We start from the raw sequence: 17,014 nt of genomic DNA, 5'->3' as shown, positions 1-17,014 counted from the left end.
TCAGTTTTAAGCATTAAAGAGCTAGTGAGAGAATGGCATTACCCAGATCTGATTTTCAGACCTAATACCTTTATAGTCTTCTTTTCTCCCATTTATTTCCATTTCTGCCATTTATTTCCATTTATGGCATTTGGTTCCACTAAATTATGAGGACTGTGGTGTTATTATAGCTTGTATGTATTTTCTCTTTCTCATTGAAAAGAAGTATTTAGCATTTATGTTGGACCTGTCTACCTAACTGGGCAGAATAAAAGGTTAGATAGACCTTTGCTAGATAGCCGTCATTACTCTATCCTTAGGCAACCACTGATCTTCAGAATGTATATTTGCCCACTCTGGACATTTTATATAAATAGACTCATGCTATATGTAGTCTTTCCTGGCTGGATTTTTTTATTTAGCATAATGTTTTCAAGATTGACCCATGATATTATAATAAATCTATTTTATTCTTTTTCATTATATGGCTTTACCATTTTTATTTATCCATTCATCACTTGATGGACATTTCTATTGTTTCCACATTGACTATTCTGAATAATTCTGCTGTGAATGTTTATGTAAGTTCTTATGTGGACATATGTTTTCCTTTCTCTTGGGTATATACCTAAGAATGGAATTGAAAGGTCATATAACTCTATACTTACCATTTTAAGGAACTGCCAAATTGTGTTTGAAAGAGTCCTCATGCTTTTACATTTCCACCAGCAATGCATAATGTTTCCAACTTCACATCCTCATCAACACTTCTTAATATCTATTTTTTATTGTAGCCATCCTAGTGGGCATGAAGTGATAACTCATTGTGGTTGTGATTGGAATATTGTATATTTTGGGCAACAATCCTTTATCAGATGTGTCTTTAGGAAATATTTCTCCCCATCTGTGGCTTCTCTTCTCATTCTCTTGACATTGTTTTTCAGTCAGAATTATTAATAAAACTAAGTTTATCCATTATTTCTTTCACGGACAGTGTCTCTGGTGTTGTATCTTTCATGGGTTGTGTCTTTGTTGTGTCATAGGTTTTCTCCTATGTTATCTTCTTGGAGTTTTATAGTTTTGCATTTTACATGTAGCTCTATGATCCATTTTTAGTTCCTATTTTATGAAGAGCATAAGGTCTGTGTCTGGGTTTTGGGGGTTTTTTGCATATGGTTGTCTAGTTGTTCCAACATCATTTGTTAAAAAGAATCTTTGCTCCATTGTATTGCCTTTACTCCTTTGTCAGAGATCAACTGGCTATATTTTGGGGGTCTATTTCTGGGATATCTATTCTGTTGCATTGATCTATTTGTTTATATATCCTTAATGCCACATCATTTTGATAACTGCAGCTTTATATAAGTCTTGAAGTCCCCATAGTTTCAGTCCTCCCCTTTCGTTCTTCTTCATTATTGTTTTGGCTATAACTGGATCTTTTGCCTCTCCATATAAACTTAAAAATTAGTTTGTCAATATCCATAAAATAACATGCTGGGATTTTGGTTGGAATCACATTGAATCTATAGATTAAGTGGAGATGAACTGACATCTTAACACTATTGAGTCTTCTTTATCCATGAACATGAAGTATTTCTTCATTTATTTAGTTCTTTCATTTCATTTGTCAGAGCCTTTGAGTTTTACCTGTATATCTTATATTTTTTTAGACATATACCTTAACATTTCATTTTTTGGATGCTAATGTAAATGGTATTATATTTTAAATTTCTAATTCCACTATTTTTTTGCTGGTATATAGGAAAGCGATTGACTTTTGTGCATTAACATTGTATCCTGTAACCTTGCTATAATCAATTCTTAGTTCCAGATTTGTTGATTCAGATTTTCTACATAGGTGATCATGTTATCTGCTAATAGTTTTTGTTTCTTTCTGCCCAATCTGTACACTTTTCTTTTTTTGTTGTTGCTGTTGTCCTATTTCATTAGCTAGGACTCTAAAGGAGTAGTAAGAGGGGACATCATTGCCTTGTTCTTAATCTTAGTGGGAAAGATTTGAATTTCACCATTAAGTATGTCACCTGTATGTTTTTGTAGATATTTATTATCAAGTTGACTAAATTTCCACCTATTCTTAGTTTACTGAGAGTTATTATCATAAATGGGTGTTGGATTTTATCAAATGCTTTTTTTGCACTTATTTATATAATCATGATTTTTCTTTTTAAGCCTGTTGATGTGATGGGTTATATTAATTGGTCGTTGAGTGTTGAACCAGCCTTGCATACATGGGATAAATCTCACTTAGTCATGGTGTAGAATTCTTTACATACCTTGTTGGATTCGATTCGCTAATATTTTCTTAAGGGTTTTCACATTAGTTAATGTTCATGAGAGATATCAATCTGCAGTTTTCTTTTATAAATTTTTGGTTTTGGTATTAGAGTGTGTTAGGAAGTATTCCCTCTGCTTCTATACTCTGAAAGGGAGTGTAGATAATTGGTATGATTTCTTATTTGAATGTTGGGTAGAATTCACCATCTGGGCCTGATGCTTTGTTTTGGAAGGTTATTGGTTATTTAGTTTCTTTAATTGATATGGGCCTGTTCAGATTGTCTGTTTTCTCTTGTGTGAGTTTGGCAAATTGTGTCTTTTAAAGAATTAGTTCATTTCATCTAGATTATCAAATCTGTAGGCATAGTTATCTTTTTATGACCATGGATCTGAAGTAATGTCTTCTCTTTCATTTCTATTATTAGTTATTTGTGCATTTGTTTCTTCTCTCTTCTTTTCTTAGTCAGCCTGGCTAGAGGCTTATCTATTTTATTGAACTTTACTAAGAATCAGCTTTACATTTCCTTGATTTTCTCTATTGGTTTCCTATTTTCAATTTCACTTATTTCTGCTCTAATTCTTATTATTTCTTTTCTTATGCTTACTTTAGATTTAATTTGCTTTTCTTTTTCTAGTTTTCTGGGGTGGAAACTTAGATGACTGATTTTATTTTTTTCATCTTTTCTAATATATGCATTCAATGCTATAAATTTCCCTCTAAGCACTGCTTTTGCTGCATCCCATAAATTTTGATAAGTTGTGTTTTCATTTTCATTTAGTTCAAGATATTTTAAAATTTCTTTTAAGATTTTTTCTTTGATCCTTGTGTTATTTAGAAGTGTGTTGTTTAATCTCCACATGGATATAGAAAGCTGGAAGGATCATCGTTACCACATACAACAAAGAAAGGCTGTACAAATGGCAAATTAATAACTTTTATTGAACCATCAGAGAAGTAAGGTGGCAGGGCAAACAACTAACTTAAAAATCTAGGGAGATAAAGATACCTACAGGGAGGGACAAGACCTGAGCCTTTGCTCATCTAGGGCAGATACTGCTGGATGCCATTAACAACTAGTAGAAAGATTTAACAAGCGTTCTTTTTTTTTGATGAATTGCTAAAGGATGAGTATGGGCTAATGTTAAAGTATGAAGTCACCTGGAACTATAGACATAAGGTCTGTGTACTATCTTGCAGCGTTTTCTTCCATGAACCCTACTAAGCAATCACAGGGGAGATCAGGGTTCCCTAAAGTTTCCCATATGGTTCTTGCTGGGAAAAGGCAACAACAGCCAAAGCCAAATCTCCCCTATTTCTTCTACTGACAAAAGCCTGTATTTCCTTTTGCCTTTCTCTGTCCTCTTATAACTATACATGTTATATCTATATATGTTACAAACCCAACAATACATTGTTTTAATTATTACTTTATATACTTAAATGTCTTTTTTTTAAGATATATCTTTATTGATTTCAGAGAGAGGAAAGGAGAGGGAGAGAGAGAGATAGAAACATCAATGATGACAGAGTCATTGATCGGCTGCCCCCTACTGGGGATCAAGCCCGCAACCCGGGCATGTGCCCTGAACGGGAATTGAACCTCGATCGCCTGGATCCCAGGTCGACCCTTAACTGCTGAGCCATGCCTGACCGGGCCTTAAATGTCTTTTAAAGAAGCCGGCAAAAGAAAATAGATCAAGTAAATATTTATAGGATTTAATTAACCTTTTTGCTTATCCCTTGTGGTTCTCTTCATTTGTTCCTGTAATTCAAATTACCGTTTGTTGTCATTTTCTTGTTCCAGTGTAGCTTTGTTCCCATCCACCTCCTTTGTGTTGTTATTGTCAAATATATTATATATTCCACATTATAATTGTATACATATTATTTTATACAATTATTTTTAAGTCAGTTAAGAGAAGACTGGAGAAGAAATAGGCAATTATACTGTCCATTATCCCATTATTCCCTCAACACACTAGGCACATTCTGCCTCCATATCTTTTTTTAAAAATTTATCTTTATTGTTGAAAGTATTACAGATGTCCCCTTTTTCCCCCATTGGTCCCCTCCCCCATACCTCTCCTCTCAGGCCTTCACCCCATTGTTGTCTGTGTCCATGGGTTATGCATATATGCATATACAGTGGGACCTCGGTTTCCTAATGTAATCCGTTCCAGAAGACCATTCGTGTTCTGAAATGTTTGAAAACCGAGGGATCCACAGCCGACAGCTAGGCCTCAGGATCTTTCACTCAGCAGAAGCCGTGTGGCATATTCAACTTCCTAGGCGTGTTAGAAAATGGAAGCATTTACTTCCAGGTTTATGGCTTTTGTAAACCAAAATGTTTGTCAATGGAGACATTCGAAAACTTAGGTACCACTGTAAATTCTTATGTTAAACTCTCCCCACCCCCCCACCCCACCCCCACCTTCCTTGTGAGATCCCTCAGTCTATTCCTTGCTTCTGTGTCTCTGTATGTATTTTCATCAGTTTAGTTTGTTCATTAGATTCCACATATGAGTAAGATCATGTGACACTTGTCTTTCTCTGACTGGCTTATTTCACTTAGCATAATGCTCTTCAGGTCCCACCATGCTGTCTCAAAGGGTAAGGGATCCTTCGTTTTTACAGCTGCATAGTATTCCATTGTGTAAATGTCTGAGAAGATGCTTGGTATGATTTCAATCTTCTTGAACTTGTAGAGACTTGTTTTGTGTCCTAACATGTGGTCTATCTTTGAGAATTTCCCATGTGCACTTGAGGAGAATGCCTGTTTTGCAGCTTTGAAGTGGAATGTTCTGTAATGTCAATTAAATCCATCTAATCTAGTGTGTCATTTATAGTCACTGTTTCCTTGTTGATTTTTTGTCTGGAAGATCTATCCAGTAACGTTAGTGGGGTGTTAAAGTCCCCTACTATGACTGTATTGCTGTCAATCTCTCCTTTAAAGTCCTCCAGAAGTAGTTTTTTTTCCCCCCACCCTATGGGAGTCTTTTGTTCTGAGGTGGATCAGCATATATTTGGGTTTTGTTTTCTTATCCATTCAGCTACCCTATATCTTTTGATTGGGACATTTAATCCATTTATATTTAAGGTTATTATTGATAGGTACTTATCTACTGCCATTTTATTTCTTTATGCCTGTGTTTCTCATTCTCTCTATTTCAACTTCTTATTACAGTAGTCCCTTTAACGTTTCTTGCAATGCTGGTTTGGTGGTGATAAATTCCTTTAGCCTTTTTTATCTGGAAAGCTTTTTATTTCACCATCTATTTTGAATGATAGCCTTGCTGGATAGAGTAGTCTTGGTTTCAGATCCTTGTTTTGCATTACCTTGAATACTTCATGCCATTCCCTTCTGGCCTGTAGAGTTTCTGATGATAAATCAGCCAACAGCCTTATGGGAGCTCCTTTGTAGGCAACAGATTGCTTTTCTCTTGCTGCCTTTAATATTCTTTGTCTTGAATTTTTGGCATTTTAATTATCATGTGTCTGGGCATGGGCCTCTTTGGGTTCTTCTTGCTTGAGACTGTCTGTGCCTCCTGAACTTGAGTGACTTTTTCTTTTACCAGGTTAGGGAAGTTTTCTGCCATTATTTCTTTAAACAGGTTCTTTAACCCTTGCTTACTTTTAACCTCTTCTGGCATTTCTATTATGTGGATATTGTTACATTTCATGTTGTCCCATGGCTCCCTTAGACTGTCCTGCTTTTCAATTGTTTTTTCTTTTTGGTTCTCTGATTGAGTGATTTTTTTTCTACCCTGGCTTCTAATTTGGTGATTTGATCCTCAGCTTCCCCTAATCTTCTGTTCATTCCTTCCAATGTTTTTTATTCTTTCTACTGTCATTCTTAATTTCTTTCATAGTTTCTATATCTTTTTTCATGTTATTGAGCATCCTTATGATCAGTATTCTGAACTCTATATCTGATAGATTACTTATCTCCATTTCATTTAACTCCTCTTCTGGAGAATTCTTTTGTACTTTCATTTGGGCCTTGCTGTTTTTTTTGTCTCCCCATTTTGCTGCCTGTTTGGATTTATTTCTTTGTATTAGGTAGATCTGCTAGGACTCTGTCTTTTTGGAGGGTCTCTGGTGCAGGCCAGTGTCAGATGCTGTTTGTGACTGGCCGTGAGTACACTGTTTGAAGTTTTCCACACTCCAGAGCTTCTGGTTTCCTCTGCTGAGGATGGGTGTGTTTGGACAGCACCAAGATGTGCACCAGGGTCTGCTTTCCCAAACCCTGGGTCCAGAAGCAAATCGGGCAAAGACTCAAATCACCCAGAGGCTGTTATTTAGTCTCTTAATGAGCCTCAGGCTGTAGAAATTCCACAGGGTGGGACCACAGGTTTTCCAGCAGGGTGGGGCAATTTCTTCCTCCTCAGGCAAAAGCTGCTTTGAAAGTAAATATCTGCCTGAGAAAGATGTCCTCTGCCATATGGGGTCCAGATGGGTGTCCTCTGAGATCTAGCCCCTAAGCCAATCCCCCTGGATTCTCCTCACACTGCTCTAGTCCATTCTGCCTTCCCTCCACCACCAGAGCCCGGGGTGAGTAGCTGCACACGAAACTGTGTGTTGGCCCTTTAAGAGGGTGCCTGCATTTCCAGCTGCCTCTCCCTGGCAGGCAGAAACCCTGCTGCTTGGCATAGCCAGATGTTATGTGGGCACCTTTCTCAGTTCTGGTGCTCTGGGGAGCCCTGCTTGAGGTTTATACCCCAGAGTCCTCAATGGGAACCACCAACAGCTGAGATATCCCTCTGGACCTTCAGCCGCTGCCAATGGGAGCCTGGCCAGCCCTCTCGCACCACCACACTTCCTACAAGTCTCCACTTTAGGTCCTTGGCTATAAGGGTGCTCTCCAGCTAGTCTTCAGTTGCAGTTGATTATTCAGGGTGGTTTTTCTGTATTTTAGTTGTAATTCCAGTTTGGTGCTGGGACAGTGTCAGTGCAGCTTCCACTCAGTCTGCCACCACCTTGGATCTCCTTGTCCATCAAAAGTTTTCTTTTTATAAGTAGAAAGAGTATATCCTTGATCAACTGCGATTGCAAAACAGTGGTTTTTGACATCTGGTGTTCCTTCTGGCCATTTGCATTCCTTTGATTGGGTCCAAATCCCTATGCTCTCTCAACCCCTAGATGTGCTTCTGTGGAATGTGGATTGTTTTGAACTTTCCGTGTCTTTTTTTATGTTCTCTGACCCAAATTCTACCTGCTAATGCTCAATCTAGCTTCTAGGGAGTTTTCTGTACAACTCTAGAAAGTCTTCTATTGTAATAAGGAAACCACAATTTTATTCTTAATTCCTAGAACGCTTTATGTACATCACTCATTTGCCTGTGGTATCTCATACTGTCATTTTCATATTTGTTTTGTTTAATTTAGTAAATGTTAAGTTTCTTGATGGTCAGTTATTTCTTTGTACCCTGACAATTAGTACAGTAGTCTGAACAGAAGGAGTATTAATAAATGTAATTTTTTATTATGATGTTTTACACAATATGACATTTAAGCTATTTCAATTACTGACAGGCAACAAATATAATCAAAGCAGAAATCCTTCACCCCAAAATTAATTTTGGAGTTGGAAACTGAAGTAAAACATTAATTAATTAATTAATTAATTAGATATTTTTTCTATTGAAATTGGTGCATAATACTGATGTGTGTTGATAGAAAAATACTAATTGTTTCCATATGTATAAACAACTGTAAATATACTCTTTTGGTTAATTAATGGCTTGGTAATTATTAGAGAAGCACTGGCTAAAAAAGACATCACTGTGAAAAGGATGGGTCTCTTTCCTGCCTATGTTGCTTCCTTCAGTTCTCTCTATTCCCACTCATTACCCAAACCAGTAGTCACTAACCAGCTTTTCCTCACCCCCAAGACCACTGTTCAGTGAGTCCTGAGACAAAGTTGTCTCTTTGTAAAGCATCACGATTTATATATAATGTTAGCAATTTTTAAATATATAATAGAGATACTTTAAGTCATTTTTTACAATGAGAATGATTATGACCAATATTTTATTATTGGTTGCTTCTTAATTGACATAGGGTAAAAGAGAAGGCAATTTTAGAAAGCATGCCATGGAGCAGATAAGGCATATTGTGTGCTAATACCCTATCCTTTAAACAAATTAAATACAACTATCTTGACATCCTATTTGGATTTGGCTGTGCCAGTTTAAAGCTGTCCTTAAAATTTAAACATATATGCATGTAAACACCTATTTATAATAGGTATCTGTCTATAAACAACTGTAGCAATACAAGAATATATAAGGGTACTTACTATAAAATAAAAAAAGAAACATATCATCTAAAAATATCAATTTTATTAAAATGAAACAGAATATAAGCAAAAGCATAAATAGAAAAATAAGTATGTTAGATGCAGAAGTAGCTTTGTTTTCATTTTATACTATTTGATTCTTTATTCAAAATTTTATGGAATCTGAACATAACCTTTTCTATACAAGAAACTATTATTTTTGTTATATGCAAATAAAATACATCATTAATTTTACTTTTAAAATTATGTACCATCTGTGTTAATCTTCTAATGGACTTCCCTTTAAATGAATTTAATGAAAATACAATGATTTTGATAGTCTACCATAAGCTTTGAATAGCGTGTTTTCTGCATATGAATGGAGTTTGTTTGTATTATAGATAAAATGTTAAGCATAGTATGGATTTTCAAAATAATACATTTCATTGTGTACATAAATGTGTATGCGTATGTTTTCAATTCAAAAATTGTTTATCTTGAAACTTAAATAATTAAAATAATCTTACATAAGACCTTATTTATACATGGAGAATGTAAAGCAATGTAAATATAAGTTTACATATAACTTTATTGATTATATAGCAGTCAATTGTTAGGATTCAATAAGTTGTTTACAAGTCAACAAAAATTTTAGGGTGCATAGATATGTGTTTATCCTTTAGGAAAAACACATAATTACATTATTATTTTTTTTCTTTATATTCTTTTAGGCAAACTTTCTAATTCTCGTGGATGAGTGGAATTTAAATTAGATTTAATAAAATCCTTTTTCTTTCTTTAGGAAAAAGTCAAAGAGAAGGAAGAAAATCTGAATCTTGTAAACCAATTCTTAAAGTAGAATATAAGACCTGTAGAAACAGGTATGTGTTCTTACTTTGGGAAGTATGGAAAATATGTAATAAACAAAGACAAGAAAGGCAGATAACTTTTAATGTTTATGTATTGTTTAAAGTTTTACATAATTACATTACCTGGCTGAATCCTTTACATTAACAGTAAGATTTCTTCTTATTTAATAAGCATATCTATGGTGATCATTATTGCAAATATTTCAAATAACAACTTAATTGTTTTAAATTTTTAAATGAACATTTAGATGAATATTACATACATTAATTTTAACAATGTAGGATTTTTTACCATGTACATCACAAGTAGCAATCATTTAGCATTATTAAGCAGAACTATTTTACCAATTGCTATTGCACATGAAAGAATTAAATACATAACCAAGCCTCTATACTTTAGGATTTTACATTCTGAAATTGGAAAGATTATAGTTAGTTTAAAAGATAAATAGTTATGTATATTTGCATAATAAAATAGTACTAAATTTTAATATATAGAAAATTAAACAAAAAATATTTAATAAAATTCTCTTGTATATATAGCAGCCATATCTTATACATCAACAATATGTTTTTTACTTGCAATAATTAGTGGCAATATATTCATCCAGAATTACCATAGTTACAAATCTTGCTTAAACTTTATTTTTACTCTAAGTTGGATAATCCTACTTTGTATTACTTATATGCTCACACTATAATGTTTTCTTGGCATCATAGGTACATTTAATGTTTGTTTATATCTGCTATTATAAAGACTTAATAGTATAAAATTATGGTCATTTTAACCAGGTAGTCTGATAGATCTGCTTTCTTTTGGGTTTTTCTGCTTAGTTGTTATTTAACCTCATTAATAAAATGAGGACAATACTTATGAGGATTTACTGTGATAATTAAATATCTAATGTAATTATCTATGAGTGGTTCCCTGAACATTTTCCTGAGTAAATAACTTTTTATTCAGTCATTCAGTAGTTTACAAAGAAGTGCATATATAATAATTAAGTTCACACTCAGTATTTTCTGATACACAGTCATAATGAGAGCAAAAAAGATTTGCTTTCTTTTAATATTAGAAAGGACAGGGGAGGTAGGTGGAGGTTGAGAAGGGTATAGGGGAGATAAATGATGATGGAAAAAATAAATAAAATTTTTTAAAAAGAAAGGACGTATTTTGCAATATGCTTAAAAAAGAGTGTGCATAAATTGCTTCTTATCTATGTTTAGATTAGTATTAGGAGATGAGAGTTAAATTTACTCAGTTTTACATGGCAAAAAGTAGATAATTATGGCCTTTATTAATATTTGGAGCAGGTATTAAGATCAATATGTATGAAAAGATACTATGTTCTCCAAGTTATGACCCATGTTGTGAAACGAAACAACCAACAAACAAAGGTACAAAAACCCATATTCATTTCATTAGAAATAATTTTTAAATCTAGAGAAATCTTCTCAATAATATAAGTATATAATTTATAGAAAAAACAAAAATGTTTCTTTTTTTTTTTATGTGTTTGTATTGATTTCAGAGAGAGGGAGAGATAGAAACCTCAATGATGAGAGTCATTGATCCGCTGCCTCTGCACGCCCCCTAGTGGGGATTGAGCTGGAATCTGGGCATGTGCCCTAACCGGGAACAAACTGATCTGGTTCATTGGTCAACGCTCAACCTCTGAGCCATGCTTGGCTGGGCCAAAAATGTTTCTTAATACCACCATTAGTGGTTAGAAATTTACTATGTCAGATTACCGGGGAAAGTCTAATTCAAGTCAAGGAAAGGAAATTAGAGTGTTTTTGCTTGTGTAGCTTACAACTCAACTATTTATGTCAAAATATTAAGACAGAATTATAAATAAAAATTAGTACAGGTATTTTATATGTAGGTTTTGATGGTAACTTATAAAAATTTTGGGGTTTTTTTTGTTTGTTATATCGCCAAAATAAAATTAGCAAATAAAATTAGCAAACATTACCCATTGAACAATGTTTGTTACTATGTACAATACAAAATGAAAGAGAAAGGGAAGTCTTATAGAGTGATTTCTAGAAATAAGTATATCCTTCATTAAAGAAGATGGATAGAAATGAATTATTTAGAGAAGCATATATTAACAAAGAATTTGGTAAAATAAAAGTGTCTAGTTCTATTTAAAAATTTTTTGGAGAAGAATATTTTCCATTTGGTATTTACTTATTGAAAATACTTTATATCATCACTTCTTTTCTTTCATATACATATACTAGAGATATAGATATTAATATGAGAAAAGTGAAAAATTATGAAGCTATTTTGTAACTTTCTAATAGCTATGATATCTTATAGTCATCTTGTTCCCACTCTGCTATCTAAATGTATCTTGCAATTAACAGATAATTTAAAAATTGTTTGAAGTTAATTTTACAAGCTAAAGAGAACTGGCTAGAACTAAGTAAAATTGAGAATAAGATCACATTTTTGGTGAACTATTTTTCCCTTACACATTAGTTTTCTCCATCTGTTTATCATAACCCTTTTCCCACGGAAACATTAGATAGAATTTTCATGTTACCTCCTACCATTCTGGGTTTGCCACTGTCACATTTAATTTCATATTGAAATTTTCCTCTTTTTTCTTTTAGGGGTTTGGGACCCCATATGCTAACTGGTTAATATGATAAACTAACATAGCCTATATTCTAATGGTAGTGATTTAAAGTGATTTAATACTATATGTGAAGATATCTTTTTGAGTCAGTGAACACCTCCACCTCCCTTCTATCTCACTGCTTTTCCCTTTCCCCCACCTCAACACCTTAAGACTGATTCATTGATCATTTTAATGGTGAGAATGTACATCCAGTTAACAGGAAATGGTAGGACAGTAAATTGTTTGGTTAGATATTTTAGGGCCAGGAAAGACTTTTGTTCTCCTGTGCAATTACATTATATAAACTCTCCACCAAGTCTGTTCTTTATTGGCTCAGTCCTGTGACACTGTGTCATCTTAAAGGACTTCTCAGTCTTATTAATTTTTTTCCCTATGTAGTGAACCATTTATAATATTTTCTGGTGGACTGTCCTATGACAAAGCTTGCAGAAGGCCAAGTTTAACCATCATGCATGGGAAAGCAATTACAGTACTTGAAATGGATCATCCTATTGTTGAATTTCTAACTTTATGTGAAACACCCTATCCAAATGGTAAGTAACTAAAATGAAACTATTAATATTGAAAAGTCATTTTTGAAATAAGTTCCTTACAAAATTAAGCTTAAATATTTTTAGTTTTGGCAGCTGACATCCACTGTGGTACAACACTGTGAGCTACAGGTGCTGGAGCAGGTTCTGCAACTGTACCTACTTGATGAACTGGAAGTAAAACAGATGTAGTGCAGCAGTGCTGGAGTTTCAGGTTCAATATCAGGTAAGTGCTTTAAACTTTGATAAGGATGGTGGAAGCTGAGCTGGGAGGGTCCTATAGGGGTCTGGGGTGAAATCACTTGGGGAAACTGAGGTCTCCTAATAGCCTCTCCTAGACCAGCTCCACCCATCCCATTACAAAGCCAATCAAAGTTAAAGCACTTACCTAATATCAGTGATCTGTAACTCTGGTGGTGCTGCATCTGTTTCACATCTGGCTTTGCTTCAGATGCAACTGCAGCACCTCTGATTACTCTGGGATTGCTGATGTGTGGTTAGTGATTTATTTCAATTTTGAGAATAATTGTCTGAAGGGTCTTTGGGAGGAGAGGTGCTTATGTATTTTTATCATCCCAAATTTAAAGATTTTTTTGTATACATAAAAATTAGTCTGAACTATATGCAAATCATATAATGGAATCTAATGATAATGAAATATTTTAATAATGAAATCTTAACATTTAAAAGGGTGAAACATAAAAAGGGAACTATGAGTTTATGATTAAAACAACATAGTATATACATACACTACCACATTTGCAAGAGGGAACATATAGATATAGGGGAAAGAGCACTGGACTTGGAGACTTGGACTTGAAGAATATTTAGTTTTATGATTTTGCACTGCCACATTAGTCACTTTACTAGCTATGTGATGTTGGGTAAGTCACTTTACATTTATGAGTTTCATTAATCATTTGTAGAAGAGAATAATAATATTGATTCCAAATGATTATTGGAAGGCTAAAGAAAATGTACTCTATAAACTATGAAGATGAATTGTGAGTTTTATTATATATATTAATTTGTTTTAATTCTTTAGTTTTATATTTAAAAGATGCATTAAGTAGACAGGAGATAAAAATCAACGTGGCACTTTATTTCTGGGATTGCTGGGGACAGACAAATTACCTGTGTTGTTAATCAACAAAGTTTTATTGGATGATTCTATGGCCTCAGTACTGTAAGAACTTGTTGAGAATATTGATGAAGTATGAAACTGATCTCTGATGTCAGATTATATAAAATCTGATCAGATAAGGGAGATGATTATGACTTAAGTTTAAAAAATATGACATCTTAAGTGCTGAGTTATATGGGTCACAGTTTTTAAAATGTACTGATTTAAGGCTAGTCAGATAGTCGATGACTGAAATATTCATGCAAAGCTTTGTGGAAAAAGTAGGAGTTAGATAGGCTTTGAAGAATGACTTGGGCCTTGAAAAAGGATATTGAGTAAAGGTTTTAGAAATTTTGAGGTTTGTTAGTGTAGGTCAATTTTTGAAAGCCTTTTGGAGATATTTAGAAATAGGGAGCTACAGAGGAGTTCTGAGGAAATACTAAGATGAAAGGAAGCAGTGTTTTTTAGTATGATTTGCCAAAAAGGAATGTGTGGGTTTGAAAAGAGAGAGACACTGAAATCTAAAAAATTCCAGATTCCAGCTGGGAGGCTTTTGTGATAATGTACTGTAAAATGGTCAAGATCTGAAATAGAGTATTGCCTGTAGGAATGGAAAGAGGAAAACCCACTGAATTTGGTCAACAATTGGATTAGGAGTGACATGGTAGGTGAATCAAAGATAACATATTTTAAGAATAGTGGTTTCATATGCAGTAATAACAGTTTTTTGAAGGAGAGAAAGATAATTCTGATTATGGAGTTGTTTAGAGAACAGAAAAAGAGAGGGAAAAGTCTTTAATATTTATTTGTGAATATCAGAATATAGATGTTCTTTGGAGTTATGAGAATGAATAATAAAGAAACAAAGGAAGAAAGAACTGAGGACCAAAAGCCGAGCTTACAAAAATTCCTCCAATTAAAGAGCCTAGAGAAAAAAGATGTGTGTGCCAGTAATAAAAACTCAAAATGTGTGATTGCAAAGATCAAACACTATGTGTGTGTTTATATATAAATTTATGTACAGCAACAGAAATTTTAGGACAATTTCTAGTAATGTTAAATAAATTGTAAATGTATTGTAACCAAGTCTAATCACTTCCAAGCCACCTATATGTCTGTTTTTCAGAGAAGTGGTAATGAAGATGGAGCTTTTTATTTTTCAGGGGCTAGGAGAAATAGTTTAACTTTACTCAGTAAAATATAAATGTACTTTATGAACTATTTCTAATCAAAATAATACAGGAAAGTGCCAGAAAAGTACCCTACAATGCACAATAATATATGACGAAAACTTTCTCTCTGCCCTTCCAGAGGCAACCACTATTACTAAATTTCTTATGTAAGTCCCCTAAAAATAATCTATGCTTTCCAATAGATGATTTTCCTAAAGAGGGGAGGGAAGAAAAAGAGAAGCATAAAACCCCAATGTTCTTCCAACTGAAAAACAAAACAAATAAACAAAAACCCAGAAGTATTAAAACAATGTTGAAAAATACGTTTAAGAGATGAGGAAGGGAATGAGCCAGTTTGAGGACAGTTTGAGTAGCAAGCAGTATGACTGCATACTGGCACATAGATATGCACCCAGACAAAGCATGCTCCTTCTGAGTTTTGGGGTTTGGGGTCTTACTTTTTCTCTCATAGCATGTGATTTATGAAAAGACTCTATAGCGTCTCAGGACTGGAAGGACTGGGAAGGCCATCTGTTCCAGTTTTCCATCCAAGACTTGAATACTGTCGGCAAAAGTACTGCCAAGTAATTGTTGAATTTAGGATTAAATACCTCTTAAACTGGCCAGTGGAAACTGCTGGTATGATGAAAGCAGGATGGAATTTAGTCAGAAATTCTGGGTTAAAGTTTCAGCTCTGTCACTTACTAGCTTTGTAAACTTGTGCCAATCTTGTAACCTTTTTGTACCTCAATGTTCCCTTTGAAATAGAAAAAACACTAATACCTGTTCTAGCTACTGAGAATCAAATATCATGTATGTAAAATGTTTTTGTAAAGTCTTTTTCTTTAAATTGAGAATAACACTTTAACTGTGGCTTTCCCTTATTAATCTTTTTGTTACAGATGAAAACCACTGTCTTCCCTGACCACTACAACTAAATTACTGCTTCCACACCCACCACAAGTCATTTCTTAAACCATTACCCATGTTATTTTTTTCATAGCTCACATTACTTTCAGAATTAATCACGTTCGCTCATTCGTGGTTTGTGCACATCCTTAGAATGTGAACTCCATGAGAACATGGACCTTGTCAGTCTTGTTCTCCTTATGTTCTTTGTTCTTACAAAGTTTTCTGGAACATATTGAAGAAAGGCAGGGATGAAGAGAGAAGAGGAGAGTTGAATTTTAAGAACTTGGAAATCCTAAACTACCTTTAGATTATCTGCTTTTTTGAGGTGCACACCATTGGGCACATAATAGGCAGTCTTTAAATACATGTTGAATCATTGGCTCATATTTTGGTCTTCTCAAATAATTTAAATGACATTTGTACTGCAGATAAAGGAAATATAAGTTTGGTGATTTTATAAAATGTGAAATATGAAAACGTTTTCTTTTTTTTTAACTTGTAGAATTTCAAGAACCCTATGCAGTCGTAGTACTTCTGGAGAAAGATCTCATTGTAGTTGATCTGACACAAAGCAAGTAAGTTATCCATGTTCAGAATAACACTATTTTAAAAACATATTCATTATAGTTAAAATACTGGAGGGCATTAGAAATAATTTACATTAGTATTTTTAGATGGTAAATATTCTTTGTGTGGACTGTTGTTTTCTTAGAATTACAGAAATATAATTTGGTTCAATAATGAAAACTAAACTGGAAAAATGAAGAAAACACTGAGAAAAAGAGATTTTAAAGGCAGCACATATTGTTTGGAGAATCAGAACAAACAAAATGGATCACATTCCTGCTGTTTCCCTAAACCAAAGCAGCTGTTCTGAAAACTTGTACAATGTACTGTGTGGCCATCTGCTAGTCTATTGACTAAAGGAAAATGGCACAAGATAAAGTACTATTGGACACTTCATCAGTCAATACAAAAGAGCAGGATAGGATGTTGGGGGTAGATACGATGGAAGCCCTCTTTAACCTTTTTTTGTATTTCTCACTATGTTGTGGGCAGTGGGAACAAATAGAAAATACTGCTGTAAGAGTGGTGCTCTCCACTCCTTTACATGGACAATAAAACATAGACTTGAAATTGATGAACACTGTATTCCCTGCTACACATATTCATTATAAATGATGATAGGCATAAAACTGGTTTTC

At 33.9% G+C, this 17,014-nt stretch overlaps 1 protein-coding gene across 7 annotated transcripts in view; it reads left to right on the top strand.

Moving 5' to 3' along the window:
* STXBP5L (syntaxin binding protein 5L) overlaps positions 1-17,014 on the top strand; it is a 171,748-nt gene that overhangs the window by 58,224 nt on the left and 96,510 nt on the right. For all 7 annotated transcript variants that reach the window (XM_081138285.1, XM_081138283.1, XM_081138282.1 and 4 more), the window contains exons 10-12: positions 9,355-9,433; positions 12,451-12,605; positions 16,312-16,384. In XM_081138285.1, coding sequence (XP_080994411.1) covers positions 9,355-9,433; positions 12,451-12,605; positions 16,312-16,384 — 307 coding nt within the window. The remainder of the gene's footprint in view (positions 1-9,354; positions 9,434-12,450; positions 12,606-16,311; positions 16,385-17,014) is intronic.

This window comes from Miniopterus schreibersii (assembly GCF_964146895.1).
Source record: "Miniopterus schreibersii genome assembly, chromosome: 5".
Classification (NCBI taxonomy): Eukaryota; Metazoa; Chordata; class Mammalia; order Chiroptera; family Miniopteridae; genus Miniopterus; species Miniopterus schreibersii.
This window is presented reverse-complemented; position numbering and strand designations above follow the sequence as displayed.